This window comes from Anomaloglossus baeobatrachus, chromosome 2 (assembly GCF_048569485.1).
Source record: "Anomaloglossus baeobatrachus isolate aAnoBae1 chromosome 2, aAnoBae1.hap1, whole genome shotgun sequence".
Classification (NCBI taxonomy): Eukaryota; Metazoa; Chordata; class Amphibia; order Anura; family Aromobatidae; genus Anomaloglossus; species Anomaloglossus baeobatrachus.
This window is the reverse complement of record NC_134354.1, coordinates 99985065-100006257: the sequence shown is the minus strand read 5'-3', so window position 1 is coordinate 100006257 and position 21193 is coordinate 99985065. Positions and strand designations below refer to the sequence as shown.

The following is a 21193-nucleotide window of genomic DNA, read 5'->3' as shown; positions in this document are numbered from 1 at the left end:
AATTTCTATCAGATATTTTTGTTCAAACCTTCAAATTAAACGTTACAATCTGCACTTGAATTCTGTTGTAGAGGTTTCATTTCAAATCCAATGTGGTGGCATGCAGAGCCCAACTCGCGAAAATTGTGTCACTGTCCAAATATTTCTGGACCTAACTGTATATATCCCTCATCCTGCTATATGTTCCTCATCCTGCTCATATGCGCCCATCATCCTGCTCATATGCGCCCATCATCCTGCTCATATGCGCCCATCATCCTGCTCATATGCGCCCATCATCCTGCTCATATGCGCCCATCATCCTGCTCATATGCGCCCATCATCCTGCTCATATGCGCCCATCATCCGGCTCATATGCGCCCATCATCCGGCTCATATATGCGCCCATCATCCTGCTCATATGCGCCCATCATCCTGCTCATATGCCCCCATCATCCTGCTCATATGCCCGCATCATCCTGCTCATATGCCCGCATCATCCTGCTCATATGCCCCCATCATCCTGCTCATATGCCCCCATCATCCTGCTCATATGCGCCCATCATCCTGCTCATATGCGCCCATCATCCTGCTCATATGCGCCCATCATCCTGCTCATATGCGCCCATCATCCTGCTCATATGCGCCCATCATCCTGCTCATATGCGCCCATCCTGCGGCACACACACAAAAAAAACAAACAAAAAACAAACATTTATCTTCACCTTTCCTCGCTCCACGCAGCGTCGCTCCTCCTCCTCCATCTGTGCTGTCAGTGCTGTGTGGAGCCGGCCACGCTCCCTGCAGCACCGCGATCTCCTTCTGTATGTGCCGGCGCGGCTGTGTGGACACGTGCGCACAGTGATGACGTCATCTCTGTGAGCCCCGTTAGTCTCCACACCGCGCAGCCGGCAATCAGGAGGACATCGCGGTGCTGCAGGGGAACGGTGAGTGTACTGATTCACTGCACCCCGCACTGATGATGTGCGGGGAGCAGTGAATGCAGCCGCACATGATTACTCCAGGCTGTAGTTGCCAGGGGTGATCACGGCTGGCTGTTTACTATGCGCGCACCCCCCGGCCATCACCCCGCCCACCTATCAGCGCTGAGAGATGGGCGGGAGGATGGGCGTGCATATGTAATGAGCAGGCCCACGTGGTCACGGCAGGCTGCTGCAGCCTGCTCGTGCTCCCGATGACCCGCTCCACTGCAGCACCCTCATTCCCCGTAGCCCTACATTCAGACCATAAGACGCACCCCCCACTTTCCCCCAATATTTGGGGCAAAAAAAGTGCGTCTTATGGTCCGAAAAATACGGTATTTAATTTAGTCACCAGAGTTGCAAGAGTACGTGATTTACTGGCTATTGATTGTTATTAATGGTACCATACTGCTATTCTCTCTATTTTTGCATATCAATGATTGGAATTGCTTTTGTTATAAAAAAAACAATAAAATGTTAAATTTGAAAAAAATTGTCACAGTGATCATTTATGCTAATTTCTGAAAATTATTGCAATATCATAATTTTTTGAAAGTGAGAAGAACTTGTAGCAGTGTATTTGGGCTTTTTACCTGATGGCATTATTGATTGTGGACACATCTAATGATTTAGCTCCTAGGTTGATTGTTTCGGAAAATTCCTGATCACCCGAAGGTTAAGTGCAGGTTGTGAGAGGCAATGGCGTTCCTATTGTTGCAGCTGCATATGTTAATTCCTTTACTTTAGAGGAGTAAGCAAATCCATTAGATTTGTTCCTGGCATGGCTGGAACCATTGCGGTTAATGTTAATGACTTTCAGTAATGCCTTTTGCCTGCATACTTTCACCGCTTCGCAATGGGCTCCTGAATAGCAAATGACATAGGAAAGGCTTACCAACTGCTGGCCCGACGGGGAGAAAGCTTAAATACACTCGTGCGGTAGGAACCCATCATATTGTTCTGCTCAGCTTGATTATTAGATGTCAGCAGTCTTGCTGCTAGAAGAGCCCATAAAACAAAGCCCGTCAATACCTTTGAAGTTACATTTCTTCACTACACATGTTTAGTGGTAAAATTGATGCTCAGAATAACACACACATTTTTGTTGCGTTTGTGTAATTCAGCTTTGTAAAAAGCAGTTAAATCTATATTTCCTTTTACCGGCTGCCATGATTCCGCCTCATGGCAAAGGTCATACTGCTCCTTCTGGATGCAAAGACGACGAGCAAGCAATTTAAAGGACATCTCTCATTTTGTCCCCCTGGGTTTGAGTGTAAGGCCACGTTCACACAGCTCTATTTGGGCAGTATTTTACTTCAGTATTTTAAAGCTAAAATCAGGAGTGGAACAATCAGTGTAAAAGTGTGGGCTCTTGTCCACTTGCTTAAAAAAAATCACTGCGATACTCGGCTACAAATGTGAATCGAGTGTCCTGCGTGTGGTCTGCGTACGGTGTTTTTTTTTTTTCTCACATAGCATCCGTATGACATGTGAGCGTCATGCGAGTGCTATATGAGTGTTTATGCAAGCAGCGGTGGATTGGCTATCGGAGGAATCTCCAGTAATACCAGGCCTGGCCGCGGTTACCTGCACTGAACTCCGGAGGTATCACCTGAGCTCCAGAGTGTAGCCCGGTCTGTTTGCAGCTGTGCTGAACTGAACAGCAATCGCCGGGGATCAATCACTCGGCGCTCGCTGTTCAGTCCAGGCTGCACTCCGGAGCTCAGGTGACAGCGCCGGAGTTCAGTGCATGTAACCGCGGCCAGGACTGGTATTACTGGAGATTCCTCTGTTAGCCAGTCTGACGCTGTATGCAAGTGTCAAGCATCCGTGTGACATGCGCATGCCATCCGTATTTCTGGTTTTTTTTTTTCTCGCTCCCATAGGCTTGCATGGGGGTGCGAGAGCTGAGACTCGGTGCAAATCGCAGCATGCTGCGATTTCACCGAGAGCATGAGTTGTGCCGTTAAAAATTAAGCAAGAGGACACGGCCTCATAGCTTAACACTGATGCGAGTGCGATCCGATTTTTTTATCGGATCGTACTCGCAGATGGAAATCGCAAGTGGACAAGAGCCCTATAATAGAAACACGGGCACCACTTCTGTATTTTTCACCCACTTCTGGTTTTGGTTTACAAATACTGATTTTCAAAAACTATCCATAGACTTAGGCTATGTGCGCACGTTGCGTACAAGCCCTGCAGAAATTTCTGCAGCGATCTGAAGAGCACATGTGCGCTTTAGATCGCTGCAGAAATGTCCGTAGTGAGCGCCGATTCCATGCGCTCTGCCTGCAGCTCCTGCCATAGACAGAGCAGGAGCTGCCGGCAAAGCGCAGGAAAGAAGTGACATGTCACTTCTTTTTGCGCAGCGCTTCGGCAGTAGCCGAAGCGCTGCGCTCTTAGACGCCACGTGCGCACGGCCCCTGCACAATCTCCATAGACTGTGCAGGGGCCGCAGGACGCACGCAGTTACGCTGCGCTACAAAGCGCAGCGTAACTGCATGTTTTTACGCAACGTGCGCACATAGCCTTACTCCAGATGTGGGAGATGTACATGGATATTAAAGGGAACCTGTCACTAGTTTTGGGGCCTATAAGCTGTGGCCACCAGCAGTGGGTCCTTATACACAGCATTCTAACATGCTGTATATAAGAGCCCAGGCCGCTGTGTAGAACATAAAAAACACTTTATAATACTCAACAAGAAGGTTGCTCCGGTGCACAACAGTCGGATGGGTGCCGCCGTTCTCCGGGACCGGCGCCTCCTCTTTCGGCCATCTTGGTCTTCCTTCTTCTGAAGCGGCGTGCATGACGCGTCCTATGTCATCCACACTCACCGTCACTTAGGTCCTGCACAGGCGCACTTTGACTTGCCCTGCTCAGGGTAGATCAAAGTATTTTAATGTGTCTGTGCAAGAACCTCAATACCGGCCTGTGTGTATGATGTAGGACGCATCATGCACGCCGGCTTCAGAAGAAGAAAGACCAAGATGGCCGAAAGAGGAGGTCCCGGAGAACGGCGCTACCTATCCGACTGTTGTGCACCAAAGCAACCTTCTAGGTGAGTATTATAAAGTGTTTTTTATGTTCTACACCAGGGGTCTCAAACACGCGGCCCTTTAGGTGGCTTCTTGCGGCCAGCTGGCCTGTGGACCCGGTAAAGATGGCGACCGGTGCAAGAGGCCGCAGCCTCCAGCTATCTATTTTAGTTTACAGTTTTGCCTTTGCCGGGCACAGTATAGTTCTCGCTGCAGAACACAATAACAGCCGCCTGCCAATCAGAGGCAAGCACCTGCTCCATATGACCTCAGATGCTTACCTGTGATTCGCCAATGGCTGTTGTGCAGTGAACTGCTCTGAGTGCTCTGCACGCGCCGGCAGAAAGTTCAGCAGTGACAGGCAGGAGCTGTGATCATTATCGGGTCCACATGCCTGCGTGCTGCTGAGCCGACGGAGGATAGGTGAGCAGAATGTTTTTGTGTGTTTCTGCCGCTGTCTGAGCCTGCACAGTGTGTGTGTGTGTGTGTGTCAGCTGAGGCTGCACAGGGGGTGTGTGTGTGTGTGTGTGTGTGTGTGTGTGTCCGCTGAGGCTGCACAGGGTGTGTGTGTGTGTGTGTGTGTTTCTGCTGCTGGCTGAGCCTGCACAGGGTGTGTGTGTGTGTGTGTGTGTGTGTGTGTGTGTGTGTGTTTCTGCTGCTGGCTGAGGCTGCACAGGGTGTGTGTGTGTGTGTGTGTGTTTCTGCTGCTGGCTGAGGCTGCACAGGGTGTGTGTGTGTGTGTTTCTGCTGCTGGCTGAGGCTGCACAGGGTGTGTGTGTGTGTGTCAGCTGAGGCTGCACAGGGTGTGTGTGTGTGTGTGTGTGTGTGTGTGTTTCTGCTGCTGGCTGAGGCTGCACAGGGTGTGTGTGTGTGTGTTTCTGCTGCTGGCTGAGGCTGCACAGGGTGTGTGTGTGTGTGTGTGTTTCTGCTGCTGGCTGAGGCTGCACAGGGTGTGTGTGTGTGTGTGTGTCAGCTGAGGCTGCACAGGGTGTGTGTGTGTGTGTGTGTGTGTTTCTGGTGCTGGCTGAGGCTGCACAGGGTGTGTGTGTGTGTGTTAGCTGAGGCTGCACAGGGTGTGTGTGTGTTGAGGCTGCACAGGGTGTGTGTGTGTGTGTGTCTGTTAGCTGAGGCTGCACAGGGTGTGTGTGTGTGTGTTAGCTGAGGCTGCACAGGGTGTGTGTGTGTGTGTCAGCTGAGGCTGCACAGGGTGTGTGTGTGTGTGTGTGTCAGCTGAGGCTGCACAGGGTGTGTGTGTGTCTGTCAGCTGAGGCTGCACAGGGTGTGTGTGTGTGTGTGTGTGTGTCAGCTGAGGCTGCACAGGGTGTGTGTGTGTCTTAGCTGAGGCTGCACAGGGTGTGTGTGTGTCTTAGCTGAGGCTGCACAGGGTGTGTGTGTGTCTTAGCTGAGGCTGCACAGGGTGTGTGTGTGTCTTAGCTGAGGCTGCACAGGGTGTGTGTGTGTCTTAGCTGAGGCTGCACAGGGTGTGTGTGTGTCTTAGCTGAGGCTGCACAGGGTGTGTGTGTGTCTTAGCTGAGGCTGCACAGGGTGTGTGTGTGTCTTAGCTGAGGCTGCACAGGGTGTGTGTGTGTGTCTTAGCTGAGGCTGCACAGGGTGTGTGTGTGTCTTAGCTGAGGCTGCACAGGGTGTGTGTGTGTCTTAGCTGAGGCTGCACAGGGTGTGTGTGTGTCTTAGCTGAGGCTGCACAGGGTGTGTGTGTGTCTTAGCTGAGGCTGCACAGGGTGTGTGTGTGTCTTAGCTGAGGCTGCACAGGGTGTGTGTGTGTCTTAGCTGAGGCTGCACAGGGTGTGTGTGTGTCTTAGCTGAGGCTGCACAGGGTGTGTGTGTGTCTTAGCTGAGGCTGCACAGGGTGTGTGTGTGTCTTAGCTGAGGCTGCACAGGGTGTGTGTGTGTCTTAGCTGAGGCTGCACAGGGTGTGTGTGTGTCTTAGCTGAGGCTGCACAGGGTGTGTGTGTGTCTTAGCTGAGGCTGCACAGGGTGTGTGTGTGTGTGTCTTAGCTGAGGCTGCACAGGGTGTGTGTGTGTGTGTCTTAGCTGAGGCTGCACAGGGTGTGTGTGTGTGTGTCTTAGCTGAGGCTGCACAGGGTGTGTGTGTGTGTGTCTTAGCTGAGGCTGCACAGGGTGTGTGTGTGTGTGTCTTAGCTGAGGCTGCACAGGGTGTGTGTGTGTGTGTCTTAGCTGAGGCTGCACAGGGTGTGTGTGTGTGTGTGTCTTAGCTGAGGCTGCACAGGGTGTGTGTGTGTGTGTCTTAGCTGAGGCTGCACAGGGTGTGTGTGTGTGTGTCTTAGCTGAGGCTGCACAGGGTGTGTGTGTGTGTGTCTTAGCTGAGGCTGCACAGGGTGTGTGTGTGTGTGTCTTAGCTGAGGCTGCACAGGGTGTGTGTGTGTGTGTCTTAGCTGAGGCTGCACAGGGTGTGTGTGTGTGTGTCTTAGCTGAGGCTGCACAGGGTGTGTGTGTGTGTGTCTTAGCTGAGGCTGCACAGGGTGTGTGTGTGTGTGTGTCTTAGCTGAGGCTGCACAGGGTGTGTGTGTGTGTGTGTCTTAGCTGAGGCTGCACAGGGTGTGTGTGTGTGTGTGTCTTAGCTGAGGCTGCACAGGGTGTGTGTGTGTGTGTGTCTTAGCTGAGGCTGCACAGGGTGTGTGTGTGTGTGTGTCTTAGCTGAGGCTGCACAGGGTGTGTGTGTGTGTGTGTGTCTTAGCTGAGGCTGCACAGGGTGTGTGTGTGTGTGTGTCTTAGCTGAGGCTGCACAGGGTGTGTGTGTGTCTTAGCTGAGGCTGCACAGGGTGTGTGTGTGTGTGTGTGTGTGTCTTAGCTGAGGCTGCACAGGGTGTGTGTGTGTGTGTGTGTGTCTTAGCTGAGGCTGCACAGGGTGTGTGTGTGTGTGTGTGTGTGTCTTAGCTGAGGCTGCACAGGGTGTGTGTGTGTGTGTGTGTGTCTTAGCTGAGGCTGCACAGGGTGTGTGTGTGTGTGTGTGTCTTAGCTGAGGCTGCACAGGGTGTGTGTGTGTGTGTGTGTGTCTTAGCTGAGGCTGCACAGGGTGTGTGTGTGTGTGTGTGTGTCTTAGCTGAGGCTGCACAGGGTGTGTGTGTGTGTGTGTCTTAGCTGAGGCTGCACAGGGTGTGTGTGTGTGTGTGTCTTAGCTGAGGCTGCACAGGGTGTGTGTGTGTGTGTGTCTTAGCTGAGGCTGCACAGGGTTTGTGTGTGTGTGTCTTAGCTGAGGCTGCACAGGGTTTGTGTGTGTGTGTTAGCTGAGGCTGCACAGGGTTTGTGTGTGTGTGTTAGCTGAGGCTGCACAGGGTTTGTGTGTGTGTGTTAGCTGAGGCTGCACAGGGTTTGTGTGTGTGTCAGCTGAGGCTGCACAGGGTGTGTGTGTGTGTCTGTTAGCTGAGGCTGCACAGGGTGTGTGTGTGTGTGTGTGTCAGCTGAGGCTGCACAGGGTGTGTGTGTGTGTGTTAGCTGAGGCTGCACAGGGTTTGTGTGTGTGTGTGTGTGTGTGTTAGCTGAGGCTGCACCGGGTGTGTGTGTGTCTCTGTTAGCTGAGGCTGCACAGGGTTTGTGTGTGTGTCTCTGTTAGCTGAGGCTGCACAGGGTGTGTGTGTGTGTCAGCTGAGGCTGCACAGGGTGTGTGTGTGTCTGTTAGCTGAGGCTGCACAGGGTGTGTGTGTGTGTGTGTCAGCTGAGGCTGCACAGGGTGTGTGTGTGTGTGTGTGTGTATGATTACTACAAGAAGACATGCTTGGGGCACATTAATACAAGAAAGGGACCTGCATGAAGCACATTACTATAGGAAGGGGACCTGCATATGGGGCACATTACCACAAGAAGGGGACCTGCATGGGGCACATTGCTACAAGGGGGCAAGGATGCGCACATTTTTACAGAATGGGGAACAGGATGGGGCACATTACTACAAGATGTGGGGCAAAATTACTATGCAGTGCTTATTGTAAATAAAACTGTATTACTTACAAAAAAATTGTGTGCGTTTTATATATATATATATATATATATATATATATATATATATATATATATATATATATATATATATATATATATATATATATATATATATATATATATATATATATATATATATATATATATATATATATATATATATATATATATATAGTACCACTACCAATGTCACTTTGCCCTGAAAAGAATGCGGCCCCTCAAATTATTTTTTTTTCTGTGTGCGGCCCATACACCCAGCTGAGTTTGAGACCCCTGTTCTACACAGTGGCCGGGGCTGCTATATACAGCATGTTAGAATGCTGTATATAAGAGCCCAGTGGTGGTGGCCGCAGCTTATAAGCCCCAAATCTGGTGACAGGTTCCCTTTAAATTTGCAGGTTTTTGCTATGGAATTCTGAGAGCAACAAGAAGTAGGGGCAGAGAGTCTGATTGCAGCTATGTATCCCTTACTAAACTGCTTGGTGGATTATTGATAAACCCCCAGTGTTCTCTGCAATGAATTTAGAAATAATCAGAATGCAGAACCATTTTTATCCCGCCTACACCCCTGATTGGCAGCTTCCTGTGTACAGCTTGGGACCGTGAAGAAGGCGGCTTTATACCGCCGAAACGCGTAGTCTGCCATAGCATGTATCCTGCACTTCATGAATTTTGAGCTCTGGAATCTTTTAATTTGCTGAATAAAGCTGGATTTTATAATATAATATATACAGTATTGTGGAAAGTTCCAGCAGTTAAGAAGACTTTTTTTTTTTTAAACTTTACATTGTGCTGTCCCTTTGCTATTCGGTTGGGATATGTACAAATAAATTAGTGTCTGGGTGTCACCAGTTGGGATATGCTCCCTCTACATTCTGACTTGGTCCAATCATTGCATACAGTCATTGTGAATGGACACACACCGCTTTGACACGGAGGGATGATAGAATCCAATTGTCAATGTATTCATAAATAGAGGAATAGCAGAAGATTTTAAAATACAAGGTGGCACACTGACATTTTTGAAAGATAAGCAACCTTTGTTAAGGGGGAGGGGTTCTTTAAATAATTTCCATTCTTCCCCAGTCTAAGGGGTACTTCTCACATAGCGAGATCGCTAGCAAGATCGCTGCTGAGTCACAGGTTTAGTGACGTACCAGTGACCTCATCAGCAATCTCGCTGTGTGTGACACTGAGCAGCGACCTGGCCCCTGCTGTGAAATCGCTGATCGTTACACACAGTGCTGGTTCATTTTCAGCTTGTTGCTCTCCCGCTGTGAAGCCCAATCGCTGTGTTTGACAGCGAGAGAGCAACGATCTGAATATGCAGGGAGCAGGGAGCCGGCATCTGGAAGCTGCGGACGCTGGTAACCAAGGTACACATCGGGTTATCAAGCGAAGCGCTTTGCTTGGTTACCCGATATTTACCTTGGTTACTAGCATACGCCGCTCTCAGGCTGCCAGTGCTGGCTCCCTGCACACGTAGCCAGAGTACACATTGGGTAACTAAGTGAAGCGCTTTGCTTAGTAACCCGATGTGTACCCTGGCTACGAGTGCAGGGAGCCAGCGCTAAGCAGTGTGCGCTGGTAACCAGGGTAAATATCGAGTAACCAAGCAAAGCATTTTGCTTAGTTACCCGATATTTACCTTGGTTACCAAGCGCAGCATCGTTTCCACGTGTCGCTGGTGGCTGGTCGCTGGTGAGATCTGCTTGATTGACAGCTCACCAGCGACCATGTAGCGATGCACCAGCGATCCCGACCAGGTCATATCTGGGTCGGAATCGCTGGTACGTAGTTTAGTGAGACAGTACCCTAAGTTCAGCTATACTCGTCGTCTGCAGTATCCTCTAAATGGTCGCTCCTAGGTTTTCTTGATGGGCTGCAGAGGTGACATCACATGAACAGTCCATGTGACCGCTGAAGCTAAAATACAGGGAGAAGTGTCCACTGAGCTATTGATTGACACTTCTGCCCTGAATTACTTATAGGGTGAGACCTTTCATTAAAGCCAAACCACCCAGAGGCAACTACCCAACGTATTTCCCTAGCCTTGGCTCCACATTTCACAGCAAGGCTATTGCAAACATTACGGTAGTTTTTTGATGCAGACTTTGATGCGTTTTTTGAGAAATGTGCACAAAATCTGCATGCCTATCCTGAAGCCTGCAAAGTCAGAGATTTCTAAAGTGCTGTGCACACGTTGATTTTTTTTTTTTTCCTTGCAGATTTTGGTGCAGAAAAATGAAGCAGCATGTACATTTTTGGGGTGTTTTTTTAGCCCTTCCAACCATTGAATTCATTATTAAGGCCCTGTGCGCACTTACCGGTTTTTACCGCGGATTTCCTGCGGTTTTGCTGCATGTTTGACTGCAGAAAATTTTCATAACATCTTTGCAGTGATTCATCAGCAAAACCTATGGGGAAAAAAAATCCTATGCGCACTAGGCGGAATTTGACAGCTGCATGTTTTGCTGCGGGATTCCCACAGCAAAAACAATTGCATGTCAATTCTTTTCCACACGTCGCTGCGGGATTTCACTCCATTGACTCCAATGTAATCGTGAAATCCCGCACGGAATAACGCAGGCAGCAAATTCTGTGCGGTTCACTGCGTTTTCCTGCGTTATTCCCTGCGGTATTTTGCGGTTTACCTCCGGTAATGTACATCGCTTGCCTGCGGTTTTGCAGGGAAGTGATGTCATTATGACAGGAAGAGGAAGCGGAGCAGAGAGTGAACACACACATCACAGACACACACAGACATAGAACACAGACACATAGAAAGCAAACGGAAATATAGAAAACAAAACACGTGGGCTCCGCCGTATTTTTACCTCCTAGCCGAGGTAAGCACACAGCGGCGGCCCGGTATTCTCAGGCTGGGGAGGGCGAGGGGCAGGGTTAATGTCCCCCGCCTCCCTCCCACCTCCCGCAGCCGAGAATATCAGCCGCAGCTGCCCCGGGACTGTCGCATGCATTATGCGACAGTACCGGAGTGTCCCCGGCTCTTCCTGCTGCCGTGATGCAGTGGCAGTCAGGGTAATATAAGGAGTTAATGGCGGCGGATTACCGCCACTAAGTCCAGGCTTGATCACGGCAGCATCTATGTGACAGCTGACATGATCAACCCTTAAGTAAAGTGAAAAAAACACACACACCGAAAAATCCTTTATTTTAAATAAAACACAAATAAGCCTCCTCGTTTACCCTTTTATTAACCCCTCCCGAAACAAAGCTCCGGCATAATCCACAGGTCCTGTGATGCTTACATCCAGCCGCGACTGACACTGTCACAGCGCTGAATGCAGCCTCGCAGCGAGACAGCAGAGGTAACCACAGGTCATTTCCCACGGCCGGTAATGTGAACTCACTGCCGACCGTGAGAAATGCAGCGATCTGTCCTCTGTCTATCCCTCTATCTAGCTATCCCTCTATCTATTCTTCTATCTGTCTATTTATCTATCTATCTATATACTATCTATCTCAGAAGGAAATGATTTTTTTTTTTTTCCTTCAATGTGCTTTATTGCATTGAATGCAAAAAAGCACATGTACCAACCCGCACGCGGCAATACCGCGAACAATACCGCGGTAAAACCGCATGCGGTAAAACCGCATGCGGTTTTCGGGTGCGGTTTGCCGCGGTTTTTTACCGCGGGTGCGGTAATCTTTCAATGCCTGCAGAATTTTCTTGAGAAAATTCCATTTTCCAGTGCGCACATAGCCTAAAGGCATGGGAAAAAAAGCATGCGTTTCTGGTGCATTTTCTGCCAGAAGGTGAAGATTTCATGCAGAGAATTTCTGCACCAAATCTGCAGCATGTACACCTACCCTAAACCACAGCTTTCTCTAATGAGGCCTGTCTGGAGTCCCTTTTGAGGATAAAGGCGAGATCAAGTTAATTGTCTAAATGATCATTATTTCTTTTATTTTGCAGTTCTGATCGACTCATAGAAGAAACTATAAGGTAAGATCGATAGACGTGTATGCATTTGGCTATTGGCATTAATTTATTTTAAATATAAATTATTAAATATTGTTTTAGGGTGTTGGAAAGGCACATGATTAAAAAAAATGCAGTTCTGCAATCCTTTCCGGAATTTGTTTTCATGGTATGACCCTCAAAACCTCGTATTCTGTGTGTCCTTAAAAGTATAGCAATTTTAAATGTATATAGACATTCAGGTAGAAAACACTTGTGATTCCAGGTTGTATGTCACAATTCCATATGCACCTTTTATATATACCGTATTTTTCGCTTTATAAGATGCACTTTTCCTCCCCAAATTTTGGAAGGAAAATGGGGGGTGCGTCTTATAAAGCGGTACCGGGGGGGGGGGGGGGGGGTCCTGTCTGAGGCGATCGGGCGGCCGGGTGCCTGTGGCTGCATGCAAGCGGCCGGGTACCTGTACTTGCGTGCGGTGGCAGACGGGTACCCATGGCTGTGTGCGAGCGGCAGTCGGGTGCCCGTGCGGGCGGCAGCCGGCTGCCGCCCTCACACAGGTACCCGGCTGCCGCCCTCACACAGCCATGGGTACCCGGCTGCCACCGCACGCAAGCACAGGTACCCGGCGGCTTGTACGCAGGGTGGGCGGGCAGCCTGCTGGCTGCCACTCTGTGCATGCGGGGCGGGCGGCTGTGCAGCTTACCAGTTGTCCGCGGTCCCACTTTCAAATGATGGCGCCGGTGGAGCTCTTGGATGAGAGCTCCATCTGCGCACGCACTGCTCCGGGAGTCAGCGTGTGCGCAGATGGAGCCCTTGGATGAGAGCTCCATCTGCGCATGCGTCGCTCCGGGCGCCATTACTTGAATCGGGACCGCGGACACACTCCACCACTGAGCCGTCGCCACCGCTCCCACCACTGAGCCGCCGCTGCCACCACTGAACCGGGACCGCGGACACACTCCACCACTGAGCAGTCCCTGCCGCTGCCACCACTGAGCAGTTGCCGCCGCTCCCACCACTGAGCCGTCGCTGCCACTCCCACCACTGAGCCGTCGCCGCCGCTGCCACCACTGAACCAGGACCGCGGACACACTCCACCACTGAGCAGTCCCTGCCGCTGCCACCACTGAGCAGTTGCCGCCGCTCCCACCACTGAGCCGTCGCTGCCACTCCCACCACTGAGCCGTCGCCGCCGCTGCCACCACTGAACCGGGACCGCGGACACTCACTGCACCGGCCTGCTGCACGGCTCACCCGCCACGGCTGCTGCCGCCACCACGGACCCCACGGATCCTGCCACCGCGGACGCCACTGCGCCTGCAACCACGGATGCCACGGCATCTGCAACCACGGACCCCGCTGCCACTGACCTGCTGCGCCTGCCAGCACAACCTGTGCCTCCTGTGACCCCGCTTCACCACCACTGCTGCCCCCCTCCGGTAAGAGAACACCTGAGTATAAGACGGACCCCATTTTTCTTTTTTTACCTTTTTTTTATGTCTAAGTTTGGGGTGCGTCTTATATTCCGGTGCGTCTTATAAAGCGGAAAATACGGTGTGTATACACATATATATATATATATATATATATATATATATATATATATATATATATATATATATATATAAAAATATACACATACACACAGGAAAATCAGTATTTGACACACTGCCGATTTTGCAAGTTTTCCCACCTACAAAGATTGGAGAGGTCTGATTTTTATGGTAGGTACACTTCAAAAGTAGCAGACAGAATCCCTCTCGCCCAAAATAAATCCAGATAATCACATTGTATGATTTTAAAAAAATTAATTTGCATTTTATTGCATGAAGTATTTGATCACCAACCAACCAACAAGACTTCTTGCTCTCACGGACCTGTTGTTTTTTCTTTAGGAAGCCCCCCTACTCTACACTCATTACCTGTATTAATTGCACCTTTTTGAGCCCGTTACCTGTATAAAGGACACCTCTCCACACACTCATGCGCACTTCAACCTCTTCACCATGGTCAAGACCAAAGAGCTGTCTAAGGACACCAGGCACAAAATTGTAGACCTGCACAAGGCTGGGATAGGCAACAGAACAATAGGCAAGCAGCTTGGTGAGAAGACAATAACTGTTGGCGCAATTATTAGAAAATGAAAGAAACACAAGATAATTCTCAATCTTACTCAGTCTAGGGCTCCATGCGAGATCTCGCCTCATGGGGTAAGCATGATTCTGAGAGAAGTCTTGACTCAGCCCAGAACTACACAGTTTCAAAGATTACCGTTGGTAACACACTAAGCCGTCATGGATTAAAATCCTGCTCGGCACATGAGGTCCCCCTGCTGATGCAAGTACATGTCCAGGCCCATTTGAAGTTCACCAATGACTATCTGGATGATCCAGAGGAGGCATCGGAGAAGGTCAAGTGATCAGATGAGACCGAAATAGAAGTTTTGGTATCCACTCCACTTGCCATGTTTGGAAGAAGAGGAAGAATGAGTATAACCCCAAGAACATTGTCCCAACCGTGAAGCATGCCAGTGGAAACATCATACCTTAGCGGTGCTTTTCTGCAAAGGGGACCAGATGACCACCGTTATGAAGGGAGAATGGATGGGATCACCTATTGCAAGATTTTGGCTAAATCCTTCTTTCCCTTAGTAAGAGCATTAAAGATGAGTCGTGGCTGTGTCTCCCAGCATGACAATGACACGAAACACACAGCCAGGGCAACTAAGGTTTGGCTACGTAAGAAGCATTTCCAAGTCCTGGAGTGGCCTAATCAGTCTCCAGACCTGAACCCAATAATCTTTGGAGGGAGCTGAAACTCAACATTGCCAAGCAACAGCCCCGAAATCTGAAAGATCTGTAGATCAGTATGGAGGAGTGGGCCAAAATCCCTGCTGCAGTGTGTGCAAACCTGGTCAAGAACTACAGGAAACGTCTGACCTCTCAATGCAAACAAAGGTTTCTACCAAATATTAAGTTCTGTTTTTCTATTGTATCAAATAATTTCACTCAATAAAATGCAAATTAATTATTTAAAAATCATACAATGTGATTTTTTTTTTTTGGGGGGTTTTTTATTCTGTATGTCACAGTTGAAGTTTACCAGCGATAGAAATGACAAACACCTACATTCTTTGTAGGTGGGAAGACTACAAAAAAGTCTTGTATGTGTGCTAGTCAAAATTAATCAGATTACACCTGTAGCATGCTGCGATTGTTTTCTCAGTCCAATTAGGGCTGAGAAAAAAAATCGCTCATGGTAGCAGGCCCATAGAGTAACATGGGTGCGGGTGGAATGCAATTTTTTTATCGCATTCCACTCCCTCAGTTTTTCTCGCCGTATGTGCTGACCCTTAGAGTTGATTTAGCGTGACTCTAAAATTTTGCAACATTTCACTTTCCAGTTATGTCTTGATTTTAGCAGCTGCGGCAGCTATTATATAGCAGCATTCCCAGCGTTCCAGCTATTGGCTGCCTTGCATTATATACTGTGATGAAGAGTATACACAGCCCCAATACTTACTACCTGCTCCTCAATAAGATGTGTTCAGCTACACTGTAATGGAAAGCCTGAATACCTGCAATTAATTCCTGTCACTGCTATGGACTTTGCACTGTTTTTATGGAAATGAAATAAATTTTGTTTTTATACTACACCTCTCTAGATTCTGAGCTCCTCGTGCTCCTTCTGTAGTTAATTCCCGTATGTTTAGTATGGTCAGGGTTTAGATCTGGGGCTAGCCCATTCAAGCAAGATTAGCTGTACTGCCAGGAGGACACTATGTAGATGCAGGTTAGATACCACATATACTGGTTACACACCAGAAAGGAAACTCATACTCCCAGTGTCCGACTGGGATGCCGAGGACCCTCAGGTAACATTGCCTTTGGAGAAACCAAGGGAAAAATTGTGAAAACATACCCTGCTGTAACTAAATAAAAGCATAGTGCATATAAACATAGGGTACTTAGTAAACACTGTTTTTGATCAAAAAAAGCATAAAGCCATACCACCAACGCCAAGGTGTACCCAGTTGGGATAGTACCTACACTCTCTAATATTAAAACCTTACCATGGGTCTAAAATAGGCCTCAATGTGGCTAAGGGCTGAGAGTGACCGGGTCCCAACAGGACACTCAGTCAGGGGATGCACAGAATGAAATGCCCAGCTCACTAAGAGGGAGGGCCACACCCTATTTATACTGAATACAAAAAACGACATAAAAACAAAAACACTGAGCCGGAGTATGAGATGGTATACATGGAGCTTGTGAGGTCATGTTCACACTGGCCATAAGACAAAGAGAGACCAAGGGAAAAATTGTGAAAACATACCCTGCTGTAACTAAATAAAAGCATAGTGCATATAAACATAGGGTACTTAGTAAACACTGTTTTTAATCAAAAAAAAGCATAAAGCTATCCCACCAACACCAAGGTGTACCCAGTTGGGATAGTACCTTTGGAGCCTACTGTTCAGTTGTCGCTTTACATTTCCTCTCCAAAAAACCTGCCTCCATTAAACTGAATGGAGCTGCGAGCTACAGACTATTAATAAGACCTGTGATTGGTTGCTATAGCAAAAAAGGAAATTGTTAGTATAAGAAGCTTATGTGTGAGGTAATATGATGTCGATGGGGAGACGGATAGAGAGAGAGACACACAGAGAGACAGACAGGGAAAGAGAGAGATAGAGGCAGACGGGGACAGAGACAGGCAGACTGGGACAGAGGCAGGCAGGAAAAGACACAGACAAAGAGATGGACAAAGACAGACCTGGAAAGAGACACATGGGGAAAGAAACAGAGAGATAGAGATAGACAAAGAAAGAGACAGGCTGACAGGGAAAGAGACAGACCTTGAAAGGGGACAGACAGCGACACACAGACAGAGACTGGAAGAGAGACAGAGAGACAGTTACTATCCCGGGCAACGCCCGGGTACTACAGCTAGTATAATATCATGGGTAGTTTCTTAAATGAATGATGAGATACCATCTGTACATAGTGGATCCAGGTGTATTGTGCCAAGTTCGGTTCATACATAGGTGTAGGGGGCTTACTCCTGCACAGGGGCCCGGGGGCTCACTCCTGCACAGGGGCCCGTTGTTCAGTCCGAGCTTACATACACTGTGTGCTCCAGTTTATACTCGCTATATATAGACAGGTGAGATGGCACACATTCAGATAAACTTCATACATTATATATGCACATATTATGAAGCTTTTATGACAGCACTGAGCAGAAAGATGGATTCCTGCACTGATGTTAGTATCAACAAATGCATCTTAATGTAAGCTGGTTGTTTATGTCATCCATCTGTCAGATGGCAGTAGGTGCATCCCTAGGAGCAATGTGGCTACCAGTGTTCTCCATCCACAGAGCAGCACTCGGAGCATAGGGCATCCCCGTGCCACACCGGAGGCCCTGGACATCCTGAGCCATCAAGTTGTCTCACCTTACTGCCATATATTGTGGCTGCAGAGAGCATAGTCCTGCATCAATGGGATCCTGCCCTCAGCAATATGATGGCAGTGTGTCCTTACTATGCGGTGGTGGCGGCACACCCTTCCCTGGTTAGACATTTATACTTTTTACACTGCTATTACTCTCAAGCTGCACTCATACTGAGCTGTCGGTACAGGACTTCATCAAAACCCTCAGCCTACACTGGCTATTGAATAACCGTATATAACAAGCCCTACTCCTAACTGCTTTAGTAAATGGGGACTTCAGATGAAATGTTTGCTTGAAAGGGAAATTTTTGGTTATGTTGATGCCCTTATTAGTTGCCTGGCATCCAACTGAAAAGCACATTGGTGAGAATCATTCACTGCCGAAACCTGACAGCTGCACTCCGAGTTATTTAGTAAAAGTTCTGCAGTCTATTATATTGTCCCATTCCCCTAAATAGGACATTGCTGTAATGGCAAGCTAAGTACAGTTTGGGCCAGTGTAAGAATAAAGCAGTTTCTCCGGCACATCTACCGTATGACGTGTTGGTAGAGCATGCATTGACACAAGTCTATGGGATTCATGGTAGTAGAAGCGCACGCCCATGTTTTGAATATACTGGTGAGGAGGATGTGGTGACACGGACTCCCATACTGGTGATTGGTGGAGCCCTAAGTAAATGACCATGAATGACCTACTTGTGGATCAGTGATGATGTTCTTTGTGGGAAACTTCCCTATACATTAGTCAGACAGTCTCCGCTGCTCATTAGCCAAACACATTGGTCAGCAGCGAGATTTTGATTTCGCACCCTAGGAATCATCTCGCTCCTTCCACGTCCTCTAATTGATCATTAGAAGCTTTTAGAGAAAAGAGATGCAAACAAGGTGGAGGCTATGGAGTTATTACACTTTAAAAGGTTGATAATTCCCAAATGTGTAGACAATGAGGATGCTAAATGGTCAGGGAGACGACGTGCGAACAACATACGGGCGGGAATTCCTGCTATCTAAGACATTGCTGATTAGTTATTCTGCACAATTCAGCTCCGCTCCCAACACATCCCCTTTCTTCAGTAATTCCTTTTTGATGAAAAGTTGCACTTTTTTTTTTTCTTTGCAGAACGTAAAGCTATCCTCTTCCCTAATGTACAGGCTTGAAAGCTACACGCATTTGCCTGCTTTACTTATTGAGCTCTGCTTTTCAGATGTTAAAAGCACTCACTCCCAGGATATATTCCTAATGAGGTTTTATAATTGTGTCCCTGGGGTGCTCTTTACAGAAGCCAGCAGCACTCTGTATCCAAGCCGGGCAGACCTGTTCAGCTACAGTGATAACTGCTGTAATGAGGCTGGGGACACTGCGGAGATTTGCTGCTAGAATTACTGCTGGCCAGTGGAAGAAGTCAAGAGCACATTTGATTTGGGTCATTTATTATACTGGAAGAGCTTGGTTGCGGATATTGCCAGTCTTTGACATGGCAACTTGTCCTGGCATGGCCTGCAGCTATATGCAGCCTTCTATTGACAAGCAGATCATTAAATATCCCTTGGAATGGAACTAGAGAAATTATACATATATGTTTCATTTGTTATACATAGTTGTTCTGTGATATACTAAGAGAGCTAAAGTCAGAAATAACCCAAGAGCAAGGAACACAACAAAGTGCAAACTCTGTCTATACTAATATAAAATAAATATTATAAATATTTTCATGCTTATGCTCTCATAAAACAGAAATAACAGGATCCCATGTAGTATTTAAAGGGAATCTGTCAGCAGGATTTTGCTACTTCATCTGAGACCAGCATGATGTAGGTAAAGAGATCCTGAATCCAATGATGTATCACTTAGATTACTGGGTGCAGCCGTTCTTACACAATCAGAATTTTTAGCTATAGTCATGTAGCAGAGTCCACAGAGCTGTCCCCGCCCACATCAGGCTCTCTATGTAGATTTTACATTGACAGTGAGGTGTCAATCAGAGGAGGGGGGGGGTGTCGACTGCTGTGTGCATCCGTCCGAGCAATGCAAAGGATCCTGCTGCTTAACCCCTTAGTGACCAGCAATACGTCTTATTACTGACCTGTGTTATAAGAGAAAAGCATCTCCAAATGGATGAAAATGCAGCAGCTGTCGGCTATAGGTGACACACTGCTGCATTAGTCACAATGGGTGTTGTCACTGACCATGACCAATTAACCTCTTAGATGCTGCTGTAAATAGTGACTACCTAATTTAGGCTATGTGCGCACGTGTGCGTATTACATGCAGTTACGCTGCGATCTGCAGCGCAGCGTAACTGCATGCGTCCTGCGTCCCCTGCACAGTCTATGGAGATTGTGCAGGAGCCGTGCGCACGTGGCATATTAGAACGCAGCGATTCGGCTGCTGCCCGGTTTGCATGCTGTCTATAGGGAGAGGCAGCATGCAGAGCGCACGTTCTCTGCCGGCACCATGCGCTTCAGAACGGAGCTATTCAGCTGCGCTCTGAAGCGCACCTTTTAGGTGCGGTGCAGAGCGCACACGTGCGCACATAGCTTTAGATGGTTAACAGTGTGGGGGGTTCCCTCGTTAACCCAATCTGCTTTCTGAGAGGATGATTGTGTGGTCCTGATGGCAGCCATAGCAATTCAAGTCTAAATTATGGCCTTGGAGTCTGGTGGCTTTAGTGGCCTGTTCAGAAGTTAGCAACATTTAGGTGGTAAAAATATTTTTTTTTCATTCCTGTCATGCCATTTTGCATTAATTCCTTAAATGCACAGGAAGGGTTAATAAACTACCTGACAGCAGTGTTGAATATGCTGAGGGGCGTTGTTTTTAAAAAGGTATACGTTTTGGGGGGTTTCCAAGCTATAGGTCCCTTGAAGTCACTTCAAAACCAAATAGGTCCCTAGATTAATAAGTTTTGTAAATTTCCTTGAAAATATAAATATAAAAGATTGTTGCTACATTTTTAAACCTTCGAACATCCTAAGAAAATTAAAGGATCTTTGACAAATGGTGTTTATGTAAGGTGGACATGTAATTGGAAATGTAATTTAACTACCGTATTTTGTGTGGTGTGACTATCCGCATTAAGATGATAATCACCAAATGTGTACCTCCTGGCAGAAAACCGCATGAAAAATTGCGGCAAAAAGCCGCAGAAAAAACCCGCTGCAAATAAATGCGTAAAAAACCGCAATTTTTTTGTTGTTGTTGCCAGGAGGTGTAAATTGGGTGCAGGAATATTGTCTAAGTAATTACCAAATTTGCATCCCTATGGCCCAAAAATAAAAAAATAGTTTGTTTTTTTTTCTTTCAGGAGGTGAAAATTTGGTGCTGAAATCTGATGCAGATTATTTCAGCACCAAATGTGCACCTCCTGGCAGAAAATCACGGCAAAAACCGCAGCAAAAAATGCGTATAAAACCCACATTTTTTTTTGCCAGGAGGTGTAGATTGGGTGCAAGAATATGATGTAAAAATTTCAGCACCAAATCTGCATCTCTTGGCAAAAAAACCCCTGCAATTTTTTGCTAGGAGATGCATGTTTGTGAACTTAGTGGCCTCCACCTGAGGTCAGGTTACCTGCGATCACAGGTGAAGGACTGTGGGAACCTCCAGCTGTGACCACAAATGACATGAGGGACATGACTGCTCATTGTGCAGCTCATTCATTCTCTGGAGCTCACAGCGAGCGGTCGTGCTCTTATGGCCACTCGCTGTGATATTCAGATGTAGCAGAGCTGAATCGCCAAGGGATCTCGTGTGGATTACGTCAGACCTGCAGGGGTGTGTTGGGATTAATAAAGTGGTAAGAGTGT

The 21193-nt window shown here is 47.8% G+C and overlaps 1 protein-coding gene across 2 annotated transcripts in view; it reads left to right on the top strand.

Annotated features, from left to right (window-relative positions):
• GOSR1 (golgi SNAP receptor complex member 1) overlaps positions 1–21193 on the top strand; it is a 124333-nt gene that overhangs the window by 88587 nt on the left and 14553 nt on the right. For both annotated transcript variants that reach the window (XM_075335229.1, XM_075335228.1), the window contains exon 7: positions 11922–11951. In XM_075335229.1, coding sequence (XP_075191344.1) covers positions 11922–11951 — 30 coding nt within the window. The remainder of the gene's footprint in view (positions 1–11921; positions 11952–21193) is intronic.